The sequence below is a fragment of the Acartia tonsa genome, chromosome 8 (assembly GCF_053477335.1).
Source record: "Acartia tonsa isolate MP-2025a chromosome 8, ASM5347733v1, whole genome shotgun sequence".
Classification (NCBI taxonomy): Eukaryota; Metazoa; Arthropoda; class Copepoda; order Calanoida; family Acartiidae; genus Acartia; species Acartia tonsa.
The window spans coordinates 4,440,078-4,465,637 of record NC_137267.1 but is presented as its reverse complement, the minus strand read 5'-3'; the positions used below and the strand labels follow the sequence as shown (position 1 = coordinate 4,465,637).

The 25,560-nt window shown below is 38.3% G+C and overlaps 2 protein-coding genes across 4 annotated transcripts in view; both read right to left on the bottom strand.

The window, feature by feature from the left end:
- Nucleotides 1-25,560, bottom strand: part of LOC145325836 (uncharacterized) — a 238,290-nt gene that overhangs the window by 20,124 nt on the left and 192,606 nt on the right. The gene's annotated exons all lie outside the window — the stretch shown is intronic.
- On the bottom strand, nucleotides 22,804-25,505 carry LOC145325843 (uncharacterized). The gene is made up of 3 exons (XM_080168813.1): nucleotides 25,384-25,505; nucleotides 23,718-23,894; nucleotides 22,804-23,360 (listed from the first exon to the last, which is right to left on the bottom strand). Exons 2-3 carry the CDS (start codon nucleotides 23,889-23,891, stop codon nucleotides 22,833-22,835), a joined length of 702 nt encoding a protein of 233 aa, XP_080024939.1. The 5' UTR covers nucleotides 23,892-23,894; nucleotides 25,384-25,505; the 3' UTR covers nucleotides 22,804-22,832.

The window sequence follows — 25,560 nt, the reverse complement described above, 5'->3', positions numbered from 1 at the left end:
TAAGATTAAAACCAGTATTTTAAGCCCGTGCCTTCGGCACCTCGGGGCTAAAAAAAAAGGTTTTAATCTTATAATTGTACATTCTATATCCGTGGAAAGCTCTTTATAATACAATGCGAGAAATAACTATTAATGATTTAATTAGGAGGGAGTTTACTCTAAAAAGTTTTATCTTATTCGTTTATTTGAAAAAAAGTCTAAAACCTTTTAAAAATTTTACACATGAAAAATGAAATACAAAACCACTTAAAAGAGCTGGTAAATTCAAAAAAAAATCAGATATAAATCAAATCATTATTTACTTTTTTGGGTGTCTTACTTTTATCTTAGTTTTATATGGAACAACGATGACAACATCCATAAGAGCGAAGCGCTGAAACGGTAGGACAAAGGGACATTAACACTTGTATAGTGTCAAAACTGAATAATCAAAATATAAATGTATAAGAGTTGATGCAAAATTGTAAGTAAATTTGTTGAAAAACTGCTTGATACAGAATAATGTTTATGGACATACTTACATTTTTAGGACCTTATTATCGAGTTGCTTTGCTTATAATATTGTACTTTGTTGTCCCAGGAATCAGTATACAAAAAAACAGATCAATCGGATAATTAGATCACATAAAAATTTGTTGTTAAAAAAGTAAAAAAATCAACATAATTAAAATGGACATACGGACATTTTGGTAATGATTATAGAGTTGCTACGCTTTTTAAATCGTACCTAACTACTGCAGGAATCCCCATGCAAAGTTTGAAATCGATAGGACAATTCTAACATGCCTAAATTAACGAAAAAAGCTATCCGTTGTACGGACGGACGTACCCTAATTATAGAAAAGCTTCGCTTTTAAAAACAATTACTCGGCTATAGGATTTATTTCAATATTCATAATTTTAAACTTTGCTTTTAGGTTTGTTTCAATATCTTTAATGGTTTCTAAGTTATAAGTGTGGGGGGAAGGGAGGTTAAAAACAACAATTATTTTAAAATTACTTAACCCTTACAGATCGGGCCCCTATTCCCACCTTAATAGAGCGGGGGGGGGGGTCATATTGACCCCCCCCCCTCTATCTCGGCTTCTGTTACAGATAAAGACGTAAAATTTTTTTCTGGTGGTTCATGTGTATTTTTAGAGAAAATTACTTTTTCTAGTCATAGCGGTCAGGCCGCTCCTTAGCCGCTTTTTAGCGGCCAGCCGCTAAATTTTAAAACAGCTGTAGAGCGGCCAATTTTGCAGCTAGGATGACCAAATTTTAGGACGAACTTTTATTTTTCATAACAAAAAAAATACTTTTTCTGATCATCGCCAAAAAACGGCAAATAACGGAAACCGCCATTTTCGGCGGTTACGGCGACAAAACGGCTGTTGGCGGCGGCAATTAATATTTTTATCTGTTTATTATTGCTCAAGGATTTACCTAAAAAAATTATAGGTCTCTAGCTGTAATAGAAGCTACGATATTCATGATATATGTCTGAAGTAAAAGCCGGACAAAAATCGGTCATAAAGTCGGTCAGGGTGCGGTCAAACGGTCATAACACCACTTTTCTCATAAGGTCATTGATATCTCAGTATTCACCAAAAAAAAATTAGGTTTCTACCTTATATGCAAAGTCATAATGTAGAAATTAAGATTTATTTAGAATTTTTTTTAAATTTTGGTGCTACCCCACCGACTTTGACCGGACACCATGACCGACAAAGACCAAATATCCTAATAAAATCAACTCTTGCCGACGTATAATTACTAAACGTAAAATTTTAATTTTCATTATCATTATTAAAAGCCGGACAAAAATCGGTCATAAAGTCGGTCAGGGTGCGGTCAAACGGTCATAACACCACTTTTCTCATAAGGTCATTGATATCTCAGTATTCACCAAAAAAAAATTAGGTTTCTACCTTATATGCATAGTCATAATGTAGAAATTAAGATTTATTTAGAACTTTTTTTAAATTTTGGTGCTACCCCACCGACTTTGACCGGACACCATGACCGACAAAGACCAGATATCCTAATAAAATCAACTCTTGCCGACGTATAATTACTAAACTAAAAAAGTCATGAAGTCACTATCTACAATTGAATTCATTTACAGACTACTTCAATTTAAAAAACCTTTCCCAAAATTATGTTTTTTTACTCTGAAGTAGAAGTTAAGTAAACATTCAATATTTATTTTTATTTACATTTATTAGTTTCTTTTCAACTGTCTTCAATTTAATTTATTTATAGACTACTTTAATTCAAAAAACCTTTCCCAAAATTATGTTTTTTTTACACTTAAATAGAAGTTAAGTAATCATTCAATATTCATTTTTATTTACATTTATTTGTGTCTTTTCAACTGTCTGAAATAAAATTTATTTATAAACTACTTTAATTTTATAATATAAATAGAAAATCGTTTTTTTTTGTAAATTAGTTTTTTGTTTTCTATACATTTAAAAATTGTTGTTACAATCAAATCCTAGATAAAACCTCTAATCTCCCTCTAATTTATAAAATTAACTGAAATAGTTAAATAGTAGGAGCTCTAGCCCTACGATAGGTTTCTATCGAAGTAACTATTTGAGCATAAAAAACCCCACATTATCCTTTCTACTTATAAAAAAAAATTAAAAATGGGTAGTTTTTTCGTGTGTTTTACTTTAGGACAAGTTAGTTTTAGCTTTAGCTCCACTTTAAAGCACCCAGATTCTTTTTAATTTTTTTTTTTACTTAAAATTAGAACAAAAATCACGCAACTTTTTCGCCTAAATTCTTTGTATATGCTTTCACTTAATGTACCCTGTTCAGCAATGATGCATATTTATAAAGCCTCCCTAAAAAGTACATCAAACCCAGACCATCATTTTAAGAAAGCATGAGCTTGAGAAGTATTAATCAATTTATATAATTTACTTGCGGCTATGCCTTGCCCCTAGAGTGGCCGTGGCTCAACACGTAGCGCATCCGCTCGTCGTCGGGGAGATAATAGGTTCGAATCTAAGTCCGACACCGCGTCATAACTAAAGACGTTAAAAATGCTGCTATGTCAGGTGCGCGACATAAATAGTTAGAGTAGAGGAAATGCCTTGGCCCAAAACAGGCAAAACTCACTACCATGCACAGTTAGGACTTCTCAGACAAAGGTCGTGCAATCAAAGGGTTGGTTGTCGGATGGGCAAATCATAGGGCTTAGGGCTGACAACCCTATCCCATATTCATAAAAAAGCCACATTGTTACAGAAACACTGACATATTGTCAGTGGCCTATGTTCCCCCTGTGGAGTGAAAAGGACTTGTTGTTACTGTTTCTGGATGCCCCTAGATTATGCTTCTAATAGTACTTGATATTGTCGGTGTAGATCTCGACCCCTTTACCCTTTTTTAATTTCAGCTTTTAAAAAAATTTGAGTTTGGGGGCGGGATTTACCCTAAAAAAAAACCTGCTTAGGACCTACGAGAAGCTACATTGTAAAGGAGAACTGTTTCTGTTCAGAGGTTACCACTTTCACTAACGAGCATTACCTATGTTTTCGTTAGGTTATATTGGGTAGGGACGTTGTCGTTCCTGCAACTGGCAGAAATACAGTGGATATATTTTTGTCAAAATTGTTTGTCTGGATGTAAATTCGACAGTAATTTGCTATATATCGTAGGTATGCTGACAAATATACATCTAACACAGGCATTTAAACATCCAAAATTGTTTTTTACAAAAAAACATCCAGCTGTATTTCTGCCAGTTGCAGGAACGCCATGTACCCATTGGGTAGCCTAGTAGGGTTGTCTAATCCCTTTAACCATTATTTTTTGATGTTTATGAGTGATGTTGTTAAAATTAGAGGCCTGATTTTTCCAAAAAAAAAACTTCATAAACGGACTATCATTTTTCCAAAATCATAATCTTTTAATAGTTATTTCTCGCATCGTATTATAACCGGCTTTCCGCGGATATAGAATTTACAATTATACGATTAAAACTAGTTTTTTTAGCCCCGTGGTGCCGAAGGCACCGGCTAAAAAAACTAGTTTTAATCTTATGATTGTACATTTCTATATTCGTAGAAAACTGGATATAATACGATGCTAGACATAGTTTTTTTGTATTCATGAGAACCAGTTCATATCCACCGGATTCGAATGAATACGAAAATAGTTATTTCTCGCATCGTATTATAAACGGCTTTCCGCGGATATAGAATGTACAATTATGAGATTAAAACTAGTTTTTTTTAGCCCCGAGGTGACGAAGTCACCGGCTAAAAAAACTAGTTTTAATCTTATGATTGTACATTTCTATATTCGTAGAAAGCTGGATATAATACGACGCTAGACATAGTTTTTTCGTATGGATGAGAATCGGTTCCTATCCACCGGATTCGAATGAATACGAGAAAATATTATTAAATTTATGGAACTGATAGAAAATGACTAGACTTACCAACCTTGTTTGCTAAGATTAAATATACACAAGTTAATAGACATCCAGCTACTTTACTATTTTTGATACTTGTTAGCAGGGCTCGGCAGCTGCGCGTCAGCCGCAACGAAGCCTCAAAATAAAACCCGTTTGGGTGCTTTGAATTTTTTTTCACAAAATGATGGATCACTATATTTTGGTAAGGTTTAGACTTTTAGCTGATTTTTAAAAATGTAAAAGGTTGATTTCCCTGAGGCTTTCAGACGGATTAAGGCGCGGGTGCCGAGCCCTGCTTTTTACAAAAGAATCAAGGCGAATAAAATAACAATAAATATAATACATAAAAAGGGGTCAAAATGCTAAACGCTGGGTTGGCAATAATTCATTGCTAGCAAGGGTAGAGGAATGATATTCATATAATCAATTTGGAATAGGTTGAATTAAAAAGTAAACAAGGATGACAACTTCCATTAGTAGCGAAGCATAAAATACAGAAAAGGACAAAAATCACCAAATTTTTCTTTATTATTCTTGTATTTTTAAAAGAGAATTTTTCATATAATTAGAGTTGGTCCGTCCATAGTAAATCATGGAGTAGTTTCGCAAATAAAAAAAATTATGGGAAGTTATTTTTTTCAAAGGGTGATTTCTCTTTGGAGGTTGGAGGTACCTCTCCCAAAATAGTTATAAAACGTCCCTGAGAAGCTCAGCGGGAACAAAATCAACACATATACAGACATCCTGTTATTTTTAAAAGCGAAGCTTTACTATAATTAGGGCCGGTCCGTCCGTACGTCCGTCCGTCACAAACGGATAGCTTTTTTCGTTAATTTAGGCATGTTAGAATTGTCCTATCGATTTCAAACTTTGCATGGTGATTCTTTTAGTAGGTAGGTACGATTTAGAAAGCGTAGCAACTCTATAATCGTTACCAGAATGTCCGTACGTCCATTTTAAACTTTTTTAACAAACAGTTTTTATGTGATAAAATCATCCGATTGATTTGATTTTTAATTACTGATTCCTATTACAATAAGGTACAATATTTTGAGCGAAGCATCTCATAATCAAGTCCTAAAAATGTAAGTATGTCCTTAAGCAGAATCCTGTATTTAATAAGTTTTGCAACAAATTTACGTATAATTTTGTAAACTTATATATAATTCATGCACCATATTCATACTTTGTATATTCAGCTCTGCCACTCTACAAGAGTTAATGTTCGTCTATCATACCGTTTCAGAGCTTCGCTTTTATGGATGTTGTCATCCTTGTTAAATTAGGATAAATATTTCGAATATATATACTTAATTCCTAGATTTTAATAGTATTCATGTTTTTTTTTTGTTTTAAATCGGTTCAGAACTAAAGAAAGGAAGGGAGGGGACATTATGCTTTATATTAAATTAGTCCCCAAAGTTTTATAATAATGTTACTAAATTTGTTTCTTTATAGCTTTGATTGGTTGGTTCAAGAAGTTTAGTGTCCAAATGTTTCAACCACTAATTGTAATCTAAAGAAGGGGTGATTTTGTATATCAGCATTGAAATTGTACATCAATTTATCGGCCACTGTCTTTTTCGAATATAAAAGCTTCACTAAAATAAAGAACTCAAAAATACATTCAAATAAGTAAGGGAAAGAGAAGAAAAATAGCCTAAAACCAATAAATAAACTATAACCATCCAAAGATTCTTCCCTACAAAAGAGAACCTAAAAGGATTAAACAATAATGATAATTTCTATTTATGCTAGCCCACAAAAATTTTATAATGAAAACATTAAAATTGTGAAATTGTACATTTTTATATTCGTTGATAACTGGTTATAATACGATGCTAGACATAGTTTTTTCATACGAATGAAAACCGGTTCTAATACACTGGATATTAATCGGTTTCGAATGAATAAGAGAAACAGATTTATTTTTTATCCATTGACCTATCCCTTGAACACTCATTATTATTGCCTAACCCATTTTAAAAAGCAATAAATCACAATTGTTTATGCTTTTTAAGCACAGCGAAGCTACACAATAACTTACTTTGTAAATTACTAGCGGTTACGCCCCTAGAGGTCTCTAGGGGCACTTTGGAGGGGGGGGGAATTGAATTGGATAACCAAATTTCTTAATTTAGATTTTAATAGAAACAGAAAAAACTAAATTTTATTGTGGAAGTGGGTAAGTTTTTTTTTCTAGGGGCAATTTCTCTTCGGAGGGTTGTGGTACCTTCCTCAAAAATAAACCTTCCCAGGACCTATGAGAAGCTACCCTGTCAAGGAGAACCCGATCGGTTCGGCGGTTAGCAAGATCCTTCGATACAAACAAACAGACAGATAGACATCGTTCTACTTTGTATTATAGATATAAGTACCCAAAGTTTTATAACCTCGATCTCTCATTTGTAGATATGGAATTTTATTAAATCTTCATTGGTTGCTGCAAACTAGTAGTATTTAAACTTTTCAACCAATAATTTTGATCCACATAAGGGGATTATTTTTGTTTATTATAATTGGGGTAGTACATTGTATTAGCCAATTTGTCAAACAGTGTCAGTGCATATGTGGTATTCGGCAACCGTGAGCCATGCCTATGGCACCCCTGACCGGGGTTCGGTGGAGGGTCAATGGCCCTCCCCCGAGTCCTGGGGAAGGGGTCTGACGACCCCCTCCCTATGCCTAAAATTAATGATTGAATCTGCCAAGTTTTATTATGGTTAACTGTATTGTTAATTCCCCCCACCCTTTCCAGGGATGGGGGATCATTATTGCCCAAACTGACTATTGTGTATGTATTATAATGCTTTTATGTTATGATTATTTATTCCTATCTGTGTAGTTATTGTTTGTTGTATATAGCTTTTGTACCCTTTAGACCTGCAATAAAGTGACAACTGAAATAGATGTTGATTATTATTTGGTGAAAGCTAGAGAAGCGTAGCTTCTCTATAGTCAGGTGTCCACGTCTGTCACACTGCCGTAATCTAATTGAACTCCGGTGTCTGCCATTGATCCTCGGCGGATACCACAACTTTTGGTGACAGCTGTGTGAGATTACGGCAAACCACAAGTGTAGAGCAGACGCGCAGCTGAGGCTAAGGTACTCCCAGCAGTGAAACTGGCAAAACTGACACAAGCAACCTGAATTACCCACCCTGGACAGCAAGGTCTAACTCTGCATCCGGCAGTTGTGGAAGTGACACAGCGAAACTTGACGAAGAACCGCGAGAAGCGCCGACATCTAACGGAGAATTGAGCGCTCAAAGGGCTGAAACAGGCCTGCGGACCGGCTGAAACAAGCCAAATAAGTGTAAACGGCTGAAAATAGGCCAACTTTACTGCAAGAGATAGCAGGATCCGAACCAGTGGCGCTAGCAGGACGGGACATTCCCTGCCACCATCAGCCGGATTTGGATCAGCGGCGCTAGCAGGACGGGACATTCCCTGCCGCCGATAGGCTGAAACACGCCACATAGCTGCGAGCTGCGAGCCAACATACGAGTGTAGTGCACCAAAACAGAGAAAACTACGTCAACTCCAAGTATCCTGAGAGGCTACAACGCAGCCACCCATCTAGAAAAACAGATATTATATCACATTGCAGGGATTACCACCCTGGTGTGATGGCTAAACAATAGATTTATGAGCAAAGATTGGCAAACAATTGGTTGTGTTGTGATAAAACTAAAAATAGAACAGGCTTGGATTTATTGTGTATTGTGATAACAACTAAAAATAGAACAGGGTTGGTAAACAAATCTGTTATGTAATTGTGATAAGGACAAAAATAGAAGCTAGATGTAATATAACAAAGACCCTGATACACAATCTAATCACCTCAAGCCTACAGCACAACAACAATACACCCCTTATTCCAGAGGAAAGGGAGGAGCCCACTCTCCACTGAAGGAAATACAATCAAGGTGATATAATAGATAAGCCTAGGATTAAGGAGAAAAGGCACCATTACCTCATCACACAGTTACCTCAAACCCACAGCACTCCCCCCCTTCCTCACAGGGGGAACGGACGGATTTACCCCCGTCCCCTCACGCACTTCCCCCCTCCTACCCACACTAGACTAAGTCCGTCCACAGTGTGGAGCTAGTGACCGGGAACACAGAGCGCCATTCACGGGTAGCGCAACGGAGTGCGGCAATATCATAAAATTCAACGGACAAAGCGGACCAATGAGAGAGCGAGTTGAGGGATAAGTGCGCGTTTTACCTGTGTGCGCGGATTTGACGGTGCGTAAGCGCGTTGCAAGGACAGGAGATTTCACGCACACACACACACACCGGAGCGGAGCTACTCCATAGCATCTAACAGGGGTATTTTTAGAAAATAAAGAATTACAAGCTCCCTCCTCCTATCTATAGTGTGATATAATACAAAGTAGAACGATGTCTGTCCGTCTGTCCGTCTGTCCGTCTGACCGTCTGTCCGTCTGTCTGTCCGTCCGTCCCTTAAGATCTCGGTAACCACTGAACCGATCGGATTCTACTCTTCAGGGTATATACCTATTGGTCCTGTGGTGGTTTTAAGCTATTTTCTAGGGGGGTGGGACACCCCCAACCCCCCCAAAAACAAAAAAATCCCCCCCCCATTTTTTTTTTTTTTTTTTTTTTTTTTTTTTTGCAGAAGATTTCCTTGGTCCTTTGTTCAAAAATATTTTTTATTCCAGCATTTATTTTGAATGAAAGAATAGCAACATTCTCTCACTAAAAACAATAAATATTAATTTTTTACGAATTTCGCCTTAATTTTTTTTATCACCTCTTGGGGCAAAGCCCCTAGAGGCTAGGGGCGAAGCCGCTAGTAGTGTGATAAAGGAAAACCAAATCAGTTCCTGACAGCAGTTCAGACCCTCAACATCTATCTACCCCTACCAGCCTACTCTACAACCTCAGAATCCAACTAGTGATAAGTACAGCTAAGTTATATCTTTGTAACTAAACTACCAACCTAGTGATAAAAACAGTGTTGGCTGTTAGGCTAGAAAGCCTCAAGTGACAAACCATTTATTCTATTACTTTATAACTTTGTGTCCCGCCGTTGAACCGTTGACCCGATGGAACAGCCGCAAGCGCCAGGAGGCGACCAAGCCCCAGGATGGCTCCAGGATGACCCTCAGCCGGCTCCAGCCGAGTACCGCAAGCTGATGCTGAGTAACCTGCCGGAGTATAGAGGACCGCCCAAGCAATCCTGGAGTTCACATATCCGCAGACTCGAGATGTCATGGGCGGCTTACCGCGTGCCACCCCATGACTCCCTCAACCGCCGCAACGCCCTTTTACTGTCACTGGTAGGGCAAGCGGCGGAAATGGCGTCCCATCTGTTTGGCGAGGCAGGCCAAGCCTTGACCTACGAACAGGTCAAGGCCGAGTGTGAAATGCTATTTCGTCCTGCTTTTGAATCCCAAACGCTTAAACAAGCGTTTAGGGATTACAAGCAACACTCGACAGAACCTATACAAGCATACATATCAACTAAGTGTGCCTTGTATAGGGACGCCTACAGCCATGAGGATCGCGAGTTGTTAGTGGACGAATTAAATCGTGGCATTCGTAACCCTAATGTGAAACGCGTCATGATGGGACATGAGATCACAAGTGTACCGGAGTACACTCGTAGAGCCTTGTTCACCGTCACCATGATTACCAAGCAGCTGAAGGAGGGTGTGTGCCTAGTGGACTCTACCGACGGGCTGACTGGATCTGCCAGCATCCAGTTGCCCCAATATGACGAGTCGGAGCCAATGGAGATTGGCGCCTTGGCTCCGGGTCTCCACCAGATGGGGAAGGTCGCTCCAGATGACAAGGTTCCAGGTCGCTGCTTCCGCTGCCAGGGGAGAGGCCACCGAGCTCGAGACTGCCCGACGCCTATGGAAGTTAGCCTAGAGGAGAGACGCACCCAGCCACGCCGTGACCGTTCTGCCAAGTGCGAGCGTTGCCACTATGACGGTCACACGGCGGCCGAGTGCAGAGCTGACTGGGCCCAGGTAGCCAGCCGCAGGCGCACCGCCGATAAGGGTGCCCCTCCAGGGAAGCCCAGCAGAGTGGCCCACATGGAAGGGAGCGCGCCCCCAGCACCACCGCAGCAAGCAGCCGCCCCCAAAGCCGCGGACCGAGCCGACGGGATGCCGCAGTTTGGGACCGTTCCAGCTAGGATCAACGTACTGGGCGGCGCGGCTGAACCCAACCGGGTTGGCCTGGGCTTCAGTCTCAACCATCTGGGGCCGGAGTTGGTGCAACCCTACAACATCGCCGAGCCAGAAGTTCTGAGGCCCCAGCCGTTTAGCCTCAACATGATGGAGCCTGCTCGACCGAGCCTACCCAGCAAGAGTGGAGGGGCGCTACCCAGCGTCACTGAGACGGTGTACGGGGAGGCCCTGGCGGCTGCTGAACGAGAGAGGCAGGAGGCGCTAGCCAGCGCATCAACATCGATGTATGGGGCGCCACCCGGCGCCGCCACCTGTGATGACTGGGGGGTGCTATCCAGCGCCTCCCACCTGGTGCCTGGGGCGACAACCGTCGCCGCCACCGAGATACCTGGATCCTGGAACGAGCCAGCCTCCAACCTGGTGCCTGGGGCGACAACCGTCGCCACCACCGAGAGACCTGGATCCTGGAACGAGCCAGCAGTCCAAGAGGAAGGGGTGACACCCGTCACCCCCAGCCAGCCAGCGCCACCAGCCTGCAGGGAGAGCCCAACTACATGCCATCCAGAGCCCCCTGCCAGCCGAAGGAACCCAGCTGCCCAGCAACCCCAGTCGAGCCAGGATCAGTTAAATTTGATAAATGTGTTGTATCCAAGCCATTGTAAAACCCCAGCCTTGCCTGTGCCCCCTGCACCAGAGGCTGGGGAGATTGAAATTTGGGAAAATAAGGACTTGCCTGTGCCACATGCACCTGAGTTCCTAGGGCAGGGGAGGGACGTGAGTAAGGGCGAGCCTGTGCCACACGCACTTCAGCCCCATGCCACTGGGCATGCTTTGGACCAGGGAAGGGACCACTTGGGGCTAGGGGAGCCGACACCCAGGCAAGTGCCAGTCGCTTGCCAGTCTGTCATTGGGGAGGGTATCGGGGTGCCCTGGCCACACAAAGATAACGCTCAATGGAAACTTGTATCTAGCCAGGAGCAGCCCAGCCATGTCCAGCCCCAAGAAGCAGCCGTGACCCGAGCCGAAGATCCCCAGCCGCGTGTGCGAGGTAGATGGCTGCCTGGAAGCTTCTCCCACTGGTGGATGGTCCTGTGGGGTCTCCTGCTGGCAGCTGTGTGGCCTACAACCAGCTACGTCCTGGTGGGATGGGACTGCGCCAACCCCACCCACGTCACAGCCTACAATAAAGAAAAGATGTGCAACACGGAACCTCTACACCAGGAGGTGCCCCTGGGCCATGAAGTACACGTCCTGCAGCAAGTCAAGGTGAGGGAAACAACAGGATACAGTTGCCAGCTCACTGTGTCCCAGTGGACATTCAGGTGTGTGGTATGGGGTCACCTCAAAGTGACCTCGGTCCCCACCCTCATGAGGCCAACCAAGATAGATCCAGAAACGTGCCGAGACCTGGCCAGGAACCGAGTCTACACGCTGCCAGGCAAGACCCAGCCACTGACGTTCCAGCTGAACCATCCCCTGTTCTTCACCCTCGATATGGTGGGCGCCCTCGTCAACAGCCCCGAGGGGGTGGGTTGTGAAGGGGAGGACGTCCACTTCGAGGGCCAGCTGTACCGCAATGAATTAGTGCTCCAGGAGCGACGGCTGCTGGTTAAGGAAGAGACCTACGTAGTAGAGGATGGACGGGTGGAGTCCCAATCTGACCACCTGACCTTGGAGTGTCCCCATTCAGAGCTGTCCTGCATCACTGGGGAAGCAACCTACGTGTGGGACCACCTGGGGAGAGATTGCCCCTTGAGGCTGATCCGCAGCCTCCAGCCCAGCCTAGTGATGGATGCGTTCCTGGTTGACCATCAGGCCCAGTTTTTCATCAACATGACCAACCCCACCTCAATAGTGAACTGCGACTTTGAGGCCCATGCCACCAACCACCCAGCATTGTTCGTGGCAGCTGACCCAGCCGCGGCAGCGCTACCCAGAGTATCGGCCAGGGATGTTGATGTCCCCCTGCAGGCCCAGATACATGCAGGTTATATTGGATTTACTCTGGAGACACGCATGAAAAGCACAGCAGCAGAAGAAGTAGCGGCAAACTGCTGGAAGCTCCAGCAACTAGACCCGGCCCACCCGGTGCGTGTCCAGGGGAGCACGTTCTCGGTGCTGAGGGGAGATGTCCTGCTCCAGCTTACCTGCCAACGCAACAAATATGTTGTCCGTGAACACAAGGAGTGTTGGGACAAAGTGCCAGTAGAGCCCACAGGGTTTGTAGACGCCGTGACACGAGTGTATAGCGGCCACGCCACCAAGATTCCCTGCTCCTCCACATACCCCCTGACTGTGCACGCGGAGGAAGGCTGGATAGAGTTAATCCCCGCTCCTAAGAAGAGGCCACCCCCGCTGGATACGCCTAAGCAGATGCTGACAGAACCCTTGGATGACTTCAGTTCAGGGGGCTTGTATTCGCAGGCTGAGTTGAATGACTGGCAGCAACTGCTGGCGTTCCCAGCATATAAAAGCGCCATGCTGACCGGCCTGTCCTATGGCTCATGCGTTCAGCAAGGCAGCTGTTCGGCCACAGGTGACCATGGGATAGTGTCCTACAACATCGACCGACTGGCGGAGGAAGGAGAGGCCGCCCTGGATGTCTGGGCTGGGTTCAGACAAGCTATTCACGAGTGGGGAGATGGCGCAGCCATACTGTGTTTGCTGTTGTTAATCCTCAAACTGTTGGGGGATCTGACCATCATTTCTCTGGCAGCAGCACAAGGAGGTGTCCGGGCAGCCCTGAATGCGATGTCACAAGTGTTCCTGTACCATCCAACTTTGTACAGGAAGGCCTTGGCCAGAGCCCGGCTCACCCATGCCAAGTCCCGGGACTTTTCAGTAGACTGGGATGCCATTCCCATCGGCCGGGAAGCAGCCGAGGAAATGGTGTCCATGCAATCAGCCGATAGCGGGCATGACCGCCCAGGCAGGCCAGGACCGCCCTCTGGAAGACCCCGCGGCCCCTCGGGAGGTCAGGCTGCCGCCCAGACGGTCAACTTGGCAGCCAGTGCCCCAGCCGCTGCCAACAACAACCAGTATGCCCCACTGCTGACTGTCCCAGCAACAACTGTGCCACCCGCCAACCTGACACCTGCCGGCGCTGAACAACGTGTCCAACCAAAGCCAGCCTCTGCCTTCTATCCCACGTTGGGAGCCCATCAACCCTGAGAAACACTCACCACTAGGATTCCATTGAATCATTATCGTTTGTATATATATCTTAGCCCTAAGGAGCGGACCGAAGGCCTCAACCACTGTCGGAAGTCTGGTAGGGAAACCCTCTCCCAGCCTTCCGAGGGGAGAGTTGTGGTATTCGGCAACCGTGAGCCATGCCTATGGCACCCCTGACCGGGGTTCGGTGGAGGGTCAATGGCCCTCCCCCGAGTCCTGGGGAAGGGGTCTGACGACCCCCTCCCTATGCCTAAAATTAATGATTGAATCTGCCAAGTTTTATTATGGTTAACTGTATTGTTAATTCCCCCCACCCTTTCCAGGGATGGGGGATCATTATTGCCCAAACTGACTATTGTGTATGTATTATAATGCTTTTATGTTATGATTATTTATTCCTATCTGTGTAGTTATTGTTTGTTGTATATAGCTTTAGTACCCTTTAGACCTGCAATAAAGTGACAACTGAAATAGATGTTGATTATTATTTGGTGAAAGCTAGAGAAGCGTAGCTTCTCTATAGTCAGGTGTCCACGTCTGTCACACTGCCGTAATCTAATTGAACTCCGGTGTCTGCCATTGATCCTCGGCGGATACCACACATACGACATCTAGGGAAATACATCTACTAGAGAATCTGTAATCAAAGGGCAGAGAGGGGCTTGAAAAATAGCTTAAAACTATCCAAACCTTTAAATCTGAAAAAAATATAGCTGAAAACCATCACAAGCATAAGTAAAGCTTCCTGAAAGAAGGTTGTTTAGATCTGAAGCTTCAGACAATAAAAAAGCTTACTACTTTATATGATAGGATGACTCCTTATCTTAAGTTCTATAGTGAAGATTCCCTCGTACAATAAGCATCTCCTCTATAATTCAAATTGTATGTTTGTATGTCCATCTGTCTGCCTTAAACCAAACAATTTCTTTTTGAAGTTTGTAAGGATCCTAAGGGATAAGACAATGGAGATAAATTGATGTTCGTACTCAATGATGATAGACAAAAGTACCCCTATTGTAGGTTACAATTATTTGTTAATAGTTATTTCTCGCATCGTATTATAAACAGCTTTCCGTGGATATAGAATGTACAATTATAAGATTAGAACCAGTTTTTTAGCCCCGAGGTGCCGAAGGCACGGGCTGAAAAAACTAATTTTAATCTTATGATTGTACATTTTTATATTCGTAGAAAGGTGGATATAATGCGATGCTAGACATAGTTTTTTCGTATGGATGAGAACCGGTTCCTATCCACTGGATTCGAATGAATACTAGAAAAGTTTAGATACTACTAGTTTTGAAACAACCAATTAATATTTAAGGTACCCAAAGTTTTTTAACTAACGAATAAGCTAACGTGGTTACGAAACTTTTGTTAACCTAGCTCCCTACATTTTTGGGACAGCCTGTAAAAAAAAATAACTCGATGCAACTTTTTTTTAGACACGCTAGCCCACAAAAATCAAATAAATCACATAATAATTAGTTCATGAAACATAAACTTTTTATGCTAATCAAAACTGTTCTTAGATTGAAAAAAACTTAGATCTATAAAAATTCTTAGCAAAAAAATCTCCAGGAATCTACAGGGAAAGCGAAAATGCCGATACATTGATGTACATCCCCAATGATGGTACGCAAAATTACCCCTTCTTCAGATTAAAATTAGTGGTTGAAACGTTTGGACACTCAACTGAATAAACAAACAAATCAGTATTCATTAAAAGTCCCCAAGGTTGTTAATATAAGAAAGTTATAATATGACTTTGTTGTTTAGTGCAATAAATAGCCCAATGTCCCCTCCCTCCCTGTAAAACTTCAGTCCCTTCATTTAATCTTACTGTACCACTTATCTTAATTGTTTCAAAATCAAGATTAGCGGCTCTGGAAGCCTAAAAGTAAAATATTGTGGGAGGGGGAAATTGACCCCCTCTCCCCCATTTTTAATTTGAGTATTAAAAAGAAAAATTAACCAAAAAAATGTTTTTCATATTGGTCATTCAAAAAACCTTCCCTGGGCCCATTGTAAAGGAGAACCAAATCGGTTCAGCGGATAGCGAGATCCTTTGCTACAGACAAAAAAAAGCTTACTACTTTATATCATAGGATATTGAAATTTTTATACTTTAAAATCATAATCCAATCTATAGGAATTTTTGCAAAAGACTTTAACCCAATTTCTCTACATATACATATTAAGCAAGTTCTATAGCAGTCAAGATATACAATATAACACTATAGTTTGAAGCTGTAAATAGATGTTATTTTTATGTTATACTGCAGTAAAAAAAATTTAGAACCCAAAATTATTTTGAAAATAAAAGCCTTGCTCAATAAAGAAAACCGTAAAGATAGTTTTTTTTTCAGGGTTTTAACATTATTGCATACTTTTTGTGATAAAATACAGCGAATTCAAAATTTAAGATACAAAGCCTGTTATTCTTTTAAATATCTGGTATCAAAAATTACTAAATCTCCAGATATTTTTAAAATGAATAAGTCATCCCTCAACCCTACCTACTATATTTGCTTCTATTAAAACTAGAGGTTTCTGATTCATATTTTTATAAAGATTACATTTAGAAAATAAGACAGGAAAAACTGAAATTGTGCTTTCCCTAAAGGGGTCTGTCGAGCAATAACCCCCCTGAAGTGGATGGGGGCGGGGGGGGGGGGGGTTCTATATGCAGTGTTCTAGCCGTGCTTAACTACCTAGTAACCAATATAAATTGACCCCAACTGACCTAAAGAAACCTATCTTATTCATTCCCCATTTTAAATTTATATTTTTAGTAGCGAAGCTACTCTATAATTCACTTTGTCCGTCCGTCAGTCCGTCCGTAACGCTATGGGGGAAATGGGATTTACTCAGCTTCTATAAAAGATAGGATGCTGAAATTTTTTGACAGCATTCCCATCATTAAGGAGCACAATTGACTATAAAACGTCATTGGCGGTTGGACCAATTTTTAGCAGGTTTTAAGCTATTTTTATATTTTTCACATTTTTCTCCATATCTTCAGTATTTATGGTCCGAATTTCAAAATTTTTTCAGCTATAGATATCAAAATTAAATTTCCTGTCGTTTAAAGAAAACAGCCATGAAGGCCAGGTTTTAGGCTATTTTTATATTTTTCTATTTTTTCTCCATATCTTTAGTGTTTATGGACCGATTTTCAAAATTTTTTCAATTATAGATATCAAAATTGAATTTCCCGTCTTTTAAAGAAACCAATCATGACGGCCAGACTGCCTATTTAGCAGGTTTTAGGCTATTTTTATATTTTTCACATTTTTCTCCATGTCTTCAGTGTTTATAGTCCGATTTTCAAAATGTTTTCAGTTATTGATATCAAAATGAAATTTCCCGTCTTTTAAAGAAAACAACCATAACGACCAGACTGCCTTTTAGCAGGTTTTAGGCTATTTTTACATCTTTCACATCTTTCTCCATATTTTCAGTGTATATGGTCCGATTTTCCTAATTTTTTAAGTTAAGGATATAGAATTAAATTTTCTTTCGTTTTAAGAAACCAACCATGGCGGCCAGGGTTTTGGCTATTTTTATATGTTTTACATATTTCCCCATATCTTTGTTTTTTTTATCCAATTTTCAAATCAGTATCAAACTAATTTTTCTCATTATTATGAGCATCTTTTATGTAATTTACTTTGACCATCGTCATCAAACAAAATAAAACAAGGTTTTGTGTTTATTTTAACCAATAAATCTATTCTTGATTTTAATAAATACCCTTTTCCCATCTACAATTTTTTGTGCTTCGCTACTTATGGATGTTGTCATCCTTGTTTAAATATAAGGGGGAGGGGTTGCGCTCTACAAGGTACTTTCAGAGTAAAACACCGAGTATTTGCAAATATGTGTTAATATGCGAAAGTATATGCACACCGTTTAACCTATCTTTCTAAATAGCCCAAACACTTAGGTGAACATACACACAGGGATCTTAAGGGATAAGACAATAGACGATAAATTGATGTAAAACCCTTATGTAGGCTTAGATTATTCTTTTAAAAAGATATTGTACAACCCAATTAAATTTAATAAATGTACCCAAATATTCTAGCCAACGAATGAGATAACGCGTAGCGGCAATAATCTTTGGGAACTAGTATAATTTTCAGGTAGGAATTTTATTGAGTTTTGATTAGTTGGTTCATTAAGTTGAGTGACCAAACGTTTCAATTCCTAATGGTAGTTTTTTGTTATGGAATAAGTTTTTTTTGCATCAGACCAATTAATCTTTTTAAATGCACAATTAAACAAGGACGACAACATCCATAGGTAACGAAGTACAAATAGAATTTAAGCGGCTACAAACCTGCCTTGGAGGGGTCTAGCTTTAATAGCAGCTGAGTAAATCCCATTCCCCCAATAACGTTACAGACTGACGAACGGTCAGACAAAGTGAATTATAGAGTAGCTTTGCTACTAAAAATCAATTGACAAATAAAAACATTGTATTTATTAAAATTACACAAATTGAACAAAAAATTACGTTGGCAGTCGGAAATTACAAAATGTTTATTGATTAATAAAAATTTCTATTTTAAATAGCAACCGAGCAAATAACATTTCACTCACAGCATTACAATAGGAATGATGGACAGACAAAGTGAATTATAGATAGAACAAGGATGAAAACATCCATAAAAGCGAAGCGCTGAAACGGTAGGACATTAACACTTGTATAGTGTCAGAACTGATTAATCAGAATATAAATATATAAGAGTCGATGCAAAATTGTAAGTAAATTTGTTGAAAAATGCTTGATACAGAATAATGTTTATGGACATACTGACATTTTTAAGACTTAATTATAGAGTTGCTTCGCTTATAATATTGTATTTTGTTGTCTCAGGAATCAGTATACAAAAAATCAGATCAATCGGATGATTAGATTACATAAAAATTTGTTGTTAAAAAGTAAAAAAATCAACATGTTTAAAATGGACGTATGGACATTTTTCTAATGATTATAGAGTTGCTACGCTTTTTTAATCGTACCTAACTACTACAGAAATGACCATGCACAGTTTGAAATCAATGGGACAATTCTAACATGCCTAAATTAACGAAAAAAGCTATCCGTTACGGACGAACGTTTGGACGGACTGACCCTAATTATAGAAAAGCTTTGCTTTTAAAAACAATTAGCAAAAGAAAAACATTTTAATTATTAAAATTTATTAAATATTTACAAATATACAGAAATAGTAAAAATAGAAAATTACACAAACTGAAAAATGAACACATAATTACATTGGCAGTCGGATATTAGTTTGGTAAACATAGCTACTCTATAATTCACTTTGTCTGTCTGTCCGTCAGTCAGTTAGTGGCTAGAAATGTGATTTTTCTTCAGCTGTAATGCAAAATAGACGGCAGAGCTGGATCTTTAAATCATTTAAGTGGTGAGCAAGATCGGGGTGAGCCAACTTTCCACCAATGAGAGCACAGCATTTTATGAAATGTCGCGCTGTGATTGGCTGAAATTTGGCTCACCCCGATCTGGCTCACTACTAAAATGATTCAAAGATTCAGCTCTGGTTAAAAAAAAAATTCTTCATACCATTGAGCATCAAGTATGTAATTTACTTTGTCCGCCAGTCTGTCATTCATGCTACAAAATGTAAACATAAAAAAAATATATATATACGTGAGAAAGGTTCCGTGATTATTTTCTGCAATATATTTATATTCTTGATTTTAACAAATCAGCAAATGGTCTTTAAATCTTATTGCCCGTATTTCTATATTTATGTTATTTATCATCAAAGTTAGAATGTTTTCACCTATTTGTAAAAAAAAACACAATTCTCAAACATGAAGTTTTATTTTGATTTTATAAATCATTATCAATTAATTATGCATGTTGTAGAGAAAAATCTGAGCTGGATCTTTAAATTATTTTAGCGGTGAGCCAGATCGGGGTGAGCCAACTTTCCACCAATGAGAGCACAGCATTTTATGAAATGTCTCGCTGTGATTGGCTGAAATTTGGCTCACCTCGATCTGGCTCACCACTAAAATGATTTAAAGATCCAGCTCTGGTTAAAAAAAAAGATTCTTCATACAAATGAGCATCCAGTATGTAATTTACTTTGTCCCTCAGTCTGTCATTCATGCTACAAAATGTAGACATAAAAAATATATATAACTACGTGAGAAAGGTTTCGTGATTACTTTCTGCAATATATTTATATTCTTGATTTTAACAAATCAGCAAATGCTCTTTAAATCTTATTGCCCGTATTTCTAACTATGTTATTTATCATCAAAGTTAGAATGTTTCCAATCTATTTGTAAAAAAACCCACAATTCTTAAATTATTTTGATTTTATAAATCATTATCAATTAATTATGTATGTTGTAGAGATAAATCTGGCAACAACAGATCGTTTAATAATGCATAATATGAAGATTTGCTTAATAGATTTATAAAAAAAAACACAAAAAAAAACATTATATTAGCTATGTAAGACAGATATAAATAAACATGGATGAGAACATTCATAAAAGCGAAGCTCTAAAATGGTAGGACAAACGAATATTAACACTTGTAGAGTGTCAGAATTGAAAAATCTTTCAGTTTTAGGACTTGATTACAAAGATGCTTTACTAATAAAATTGTACTTTGTTGTCCTAAGAATCTGTAATCCAAAAAATCACATAAAAATTTCTTGTTAAAAAAGTTAAAAATTAACATGTTTAAAATGAACGTACGGACATTCTGGTAACGATAATAGAGGTGCTACTATACTACTACAGTAATCATCATGCAACTTTTGAAATCGATGGGACAATTCTAACATGCCTAAATTAACTAAAAGAGCTATCCATTACGGACGTACGGACGGACGGACGGACCGACCCTAATTATAGAAAAGCTTCGCTTTGAAAAATACAATTCAAATTTAATTTTTTATAAGTATAGCAGGTTTAAGAATTCTAAACTATAATTGTTATTTATCAAATCGTATTATAGACAGCTTTCAGAGGAATTAAAATAAAAAATTATGAGATTTATTTGATCAGTCACCAAAGGGAAGGTATAAAAATGGTTTTAATTGAATAATTTTTTTGTTTAATATTCATGGAAAATTGTCTGTAATGCGAAGCTTTACATATATTTTCAGTATGGCTTTGAACCGGTTAAAATTCAACGGATATTAATCGGTTTCTAAACCAAGCTGGAAAATAGCTGCTCTAACTTAATGTACGAATTGAAATTTAAAAAAAAAAATTTCAGAGTAGGATGAGATATTAAACTAATAATAAACTTGTACCCAAAGTTTTATACCTATGCAAGTTAGTAGTGTCCTAACTTTTCAACCAATGATGTGTATTTACAGAATGTATATGTCTATCGTCCTTGTCTTATCCCTTAAGATCCCTGAAAAGTTTTAATGTCTGAGGTATAAAAGGGTAAAAACTACAGTATACATAAACATACTATGACTAGATTTGAAATGGCTGGCAGAAAAGTTGCTAGCTGCTGGGGAGGAGCGAAGGAATGCCTTTTGCGCCATTTTTATCTCCTCGATTTGTTGGTGCTGTTGGTCTGTAATGCTTCGAGAAGCATCGTCATTTTGGAATCCTAAAAAGATAGATGTTAATGATCCATCAATTAATCGTTATTTTTCAGCATTGAAATTTCTTTAACCCTCTCAAGAAATATAGTCAAGGGGGGGACTGGTTGGGTTGGTTAACTCCCAGGGAGGTGTTTTAACCCCTCTGACACTAACACCAACCCCCTGACAAAACTATGTGTACGCCACTGTCTACCACTCCCTATATTAAATACTCTTTCATTAAGCTTCTCATTATCAGTATAAGGTTTATTTTCATCAATAAATATCTATCTATCATTAACAATATTGAACACTCTTCCGTGTAGCTTCTTATTGTTAGTAGAAGGTTTATTTTCATCAATAAATATCTATCTATCATTAACAATATTGAACACTCTTCCATGTAGCTTCTCATTGTTAGTAGAAGGTTTATTTTCATCAATAAATATCTATCTATCATTAACAATATTGAACACTCTTCCATGTAGCTTCTCATTGTTAGTAGAAGGTTTATTTTCATCAATAAATATCTATCTATCATTAACTATATTAAACACTCTACCATTAAGCTTTTCATTGTTAGTAGAAGGTTTATTTTGATCGATAAATATTTACCTATCAACCTATATACCTATCTATCTTTCTATAACTACCTATATTAAACACTCTTCCATGTAGTTTCTCATTGTCAGTAGAAGGTTTATTTTCATCAATAAATCCGCGACTTCTTCTCTCCTCTTTGTACTCAATACTTGCCTTTTTTAAAGTTTGCATGATATTAAATTTGATTAAAAAGCTAGATAATACCAGGGATCTAAAGGGATAACAATGGACGATGAATTGATGAACATCCCCAATGATGATACAGTAAATTACCACTTCTGTAGATTAAACCTAATGAATCAACCAATTATTAGTAACTTAAGTCACCAATGATGATATGACAACAAATAAAAAAACGTTATAAAACTTTGGGGACTAGTGTAATAAACAGCCCATAGTAACCTCTTTCTCTGGGTAATACTTCTATTAAGATTTTGATAGTTTGACTTAAAAAGCGCATTTGACTAAATAGTAACTCACAACTTTACGGAAAATATGCAAAAAATCACCCTATTTTACAAGATTGTCTCTGTGTTATATATTTTTTTATTAAGCACAATTATGTAAATCATACTTTAGGATAAAAATATGTATTTTCAGCTTATTGGGTGTAAAATTAAATTTCAAAATTGTTTTAAAACAATGGATATGCATAGATTATACGTGGATTTTATGACAAGGCAAAAATTCTCATCAATTTAGATTGTTATCATGGAACTTATTTATTGGACATTTTGTTAATCAAGTTGGGGGCGCGGGGATGGGGTGCTTTTTTCAGCATGCTGCAAGTTTTTTTAAGAAAACATGAAAATCTGGTGTAACATCCAGGTTATAATATTTCAATTATCAAAATTTTAAAAGGTTTTACTTAATATCATTCCTTTATTGCTTCATTGATTCTAATCAGTCTTTCTAATTCAGCTTCCAAAGCTTCATGTCTTCTACACTTGATAACACAGGAATCCTCAAAATTTTCCCCGCTAAATTCACTAAACAATTCTTTGCTAAAATGTTTGTTGGGGCTAATTTTATTTCTCTGCTTGTATTCACTGAGATATTTGTTTTTATGGTGTTTATTTTTTGTTTCACTGTGACTCTTTGTATTTTGGTCAAATGAGCTCTTTGTATGGTGATTATTAATATTGTACTGTCCTTTTGAGTGTGAGCTCTTTGGATGATTTTTTATTTCACTATGGCTTTTAGTAAGTTGTGATTTTGTACTATCATCATCATAATCATATAAACTATCATAGAAATCATCTTCTATTGAGGCCTTTGCATCATTCACTTTAGAGTAAGATGAGCTCTTTGCATGGGTCACTTCTTGATTGTTGTGACTCTTTGTATGTTTCTCATCTATATTATCGTCATATAGATGGTCATAAATGTCTTTTTCCTCAACCTGAACGAAATAAGAACAAGGATGACAACAGCCATAAGTGGCAAAGCACAAAAAAATACGGACAATGAGATTTAAAGAGCTTTTCTATAAAAAAAGAATAAATTTATTGGATAAAACGGATTGGTGTCTGCTGGATTAAAGCCGTTACTAAGCCATTATGAAAAATCACCTATAGCATTATAGTATTACAGACAATTTTCCACAAAAATAAACATAAAAATCATAAAGTTAAACACAGCTTTGTTAGGCCGGGACTTCAGCCACTGAAGTCTAACAAAACTTGATTAAATCTTAAACTATTTCATTTTAATATCTGCGGAAAGCTGTATATAATACAATGCGATGAATAACTATAACCTCATCAATTTGTTCAGTATCAACAGCATGTCCAAATGTTTCTTTAGATTGAGTATGATCATCATACAAATGATCATACAAATCTTCTGCTTGGTTGTCGATAGCTTCAGTCTCAGCAGCCTCTACTTGGTTGATAGCCTCAGTCTCAGCAGCCTCTACTCTCTCTGACTCCATCTCCTGAATGGATGTAGAATATATGGGGATATTATGACAGGAGAAATTTTTTCTTCAATTTAGCTTGCCAACATGGAGTTTATTCATTGGTCAGATTGTTCATCCAGTAGGGAAAAATCGGGCAAATGTTATTTTAGCCCGCTATGTGTTTCACTTTATCAGATAGATAACATGGATAACTGGTGTAAGATCCAATTAATAATAAATCCAATATCTCCTAATAATTATTGATACGATTAAAAGAAATACAGACGCACATTATGTTATTTATAAAAGGACGAATACTTACATTATGCTTTACATGTATCTCATATTCTGTTGTAGTTTCATGGTTATCTTTCTTTTCAGATAGACAGATAGACAGACACACATCCTGCTACTTTTATATAAGGATGAATACACACACTATGCTTCTCATGTATCTAATCTGTTGTAGTTTCAAGGTTATCTTTCTTTTCAGACAGACAGATAGACAGACACACATCCTGATACTTATTTAAAAGGATGAATACTTACACTATGCTTTACATGTATCTAATCTGTTGTAGTTTCAAGGTTATCTTTCTTTTCAGACAGATAGATAGACAGACACACATCCTGATACTTATTTAAAAGGATGAATACTTACACTATGCTTTACATGTATCTAATCTGTTGTAGTTTCAAGGTTATCTTTCTTTTTAGACAGACAGATAGACAGACACACATCCTGTTACTTTTATAAAAGGATGAATACTTACACTATGCTTTACATGTATCTAATCTGTTGTAGTTTCAAGGTTATCTTTCTTTTTAGACAGACAGATAGACAGACACACATCCTGTTACTTTTATAAAAGGATGAATACTTACACTATGCTTTACATGTATCTAATCTGTTGTAGTTTCAAGGTTATCTTTCTTTTCAGACGGACAGATAGACAGACACACATCCTGTTACTTATTTACTGGGATGAATACTTACACTATGCTTTACATGTATCTAATCTGTTGTAGTTTCAAGGTTATCTTTCTCTTTAGACAGACAGATAGACAGACACACATCCTGTTACTTATTTAAAAGGATGAATACTTACACTATGCTTTACATGTATCTAATCTGTTGTAGTTTCAAGGTTATCTTTCTCTTTAGACAGACAGATAGACAGACACACATCCTGATACTTATTTAAAAGGATGAATACTTACACTATGCTTTACATGTATCTAATCTGTTGTAGTTTCATGATTATCTTTCTTCTCATCAGTAAGTTGAACATAAGAATCTTTAGGAGAACCATATCAGTTCATTGATTAGTAAGATCTAATGGTACACACAGACAGACAAATAAATAGACATACATTCTGTTACTTTTATATAAAAGGACGAATACTTACACTAAGCTTTAAATGTATCTCATATTCTGTTGTAGTTTAATGGTTGTCTTTCTTATCAGACAGACTGATAGACAGACACACATCCTGTAACTTATATAAAAGGATGAATACTTACACTATGCTTCTCATGTATCTCATCTGCTGTAGTTTCATGGTTGTCCTTCTTTTGTTTGTCATCAGTGGGTTGATCATAATATTCACCATTATACAAAGCATCATAATATTCCTCATCGTCTAAGTAATCATTTAGTGGATACTTAATTTTTAATAGTTCTATACTTTTTTAATATAA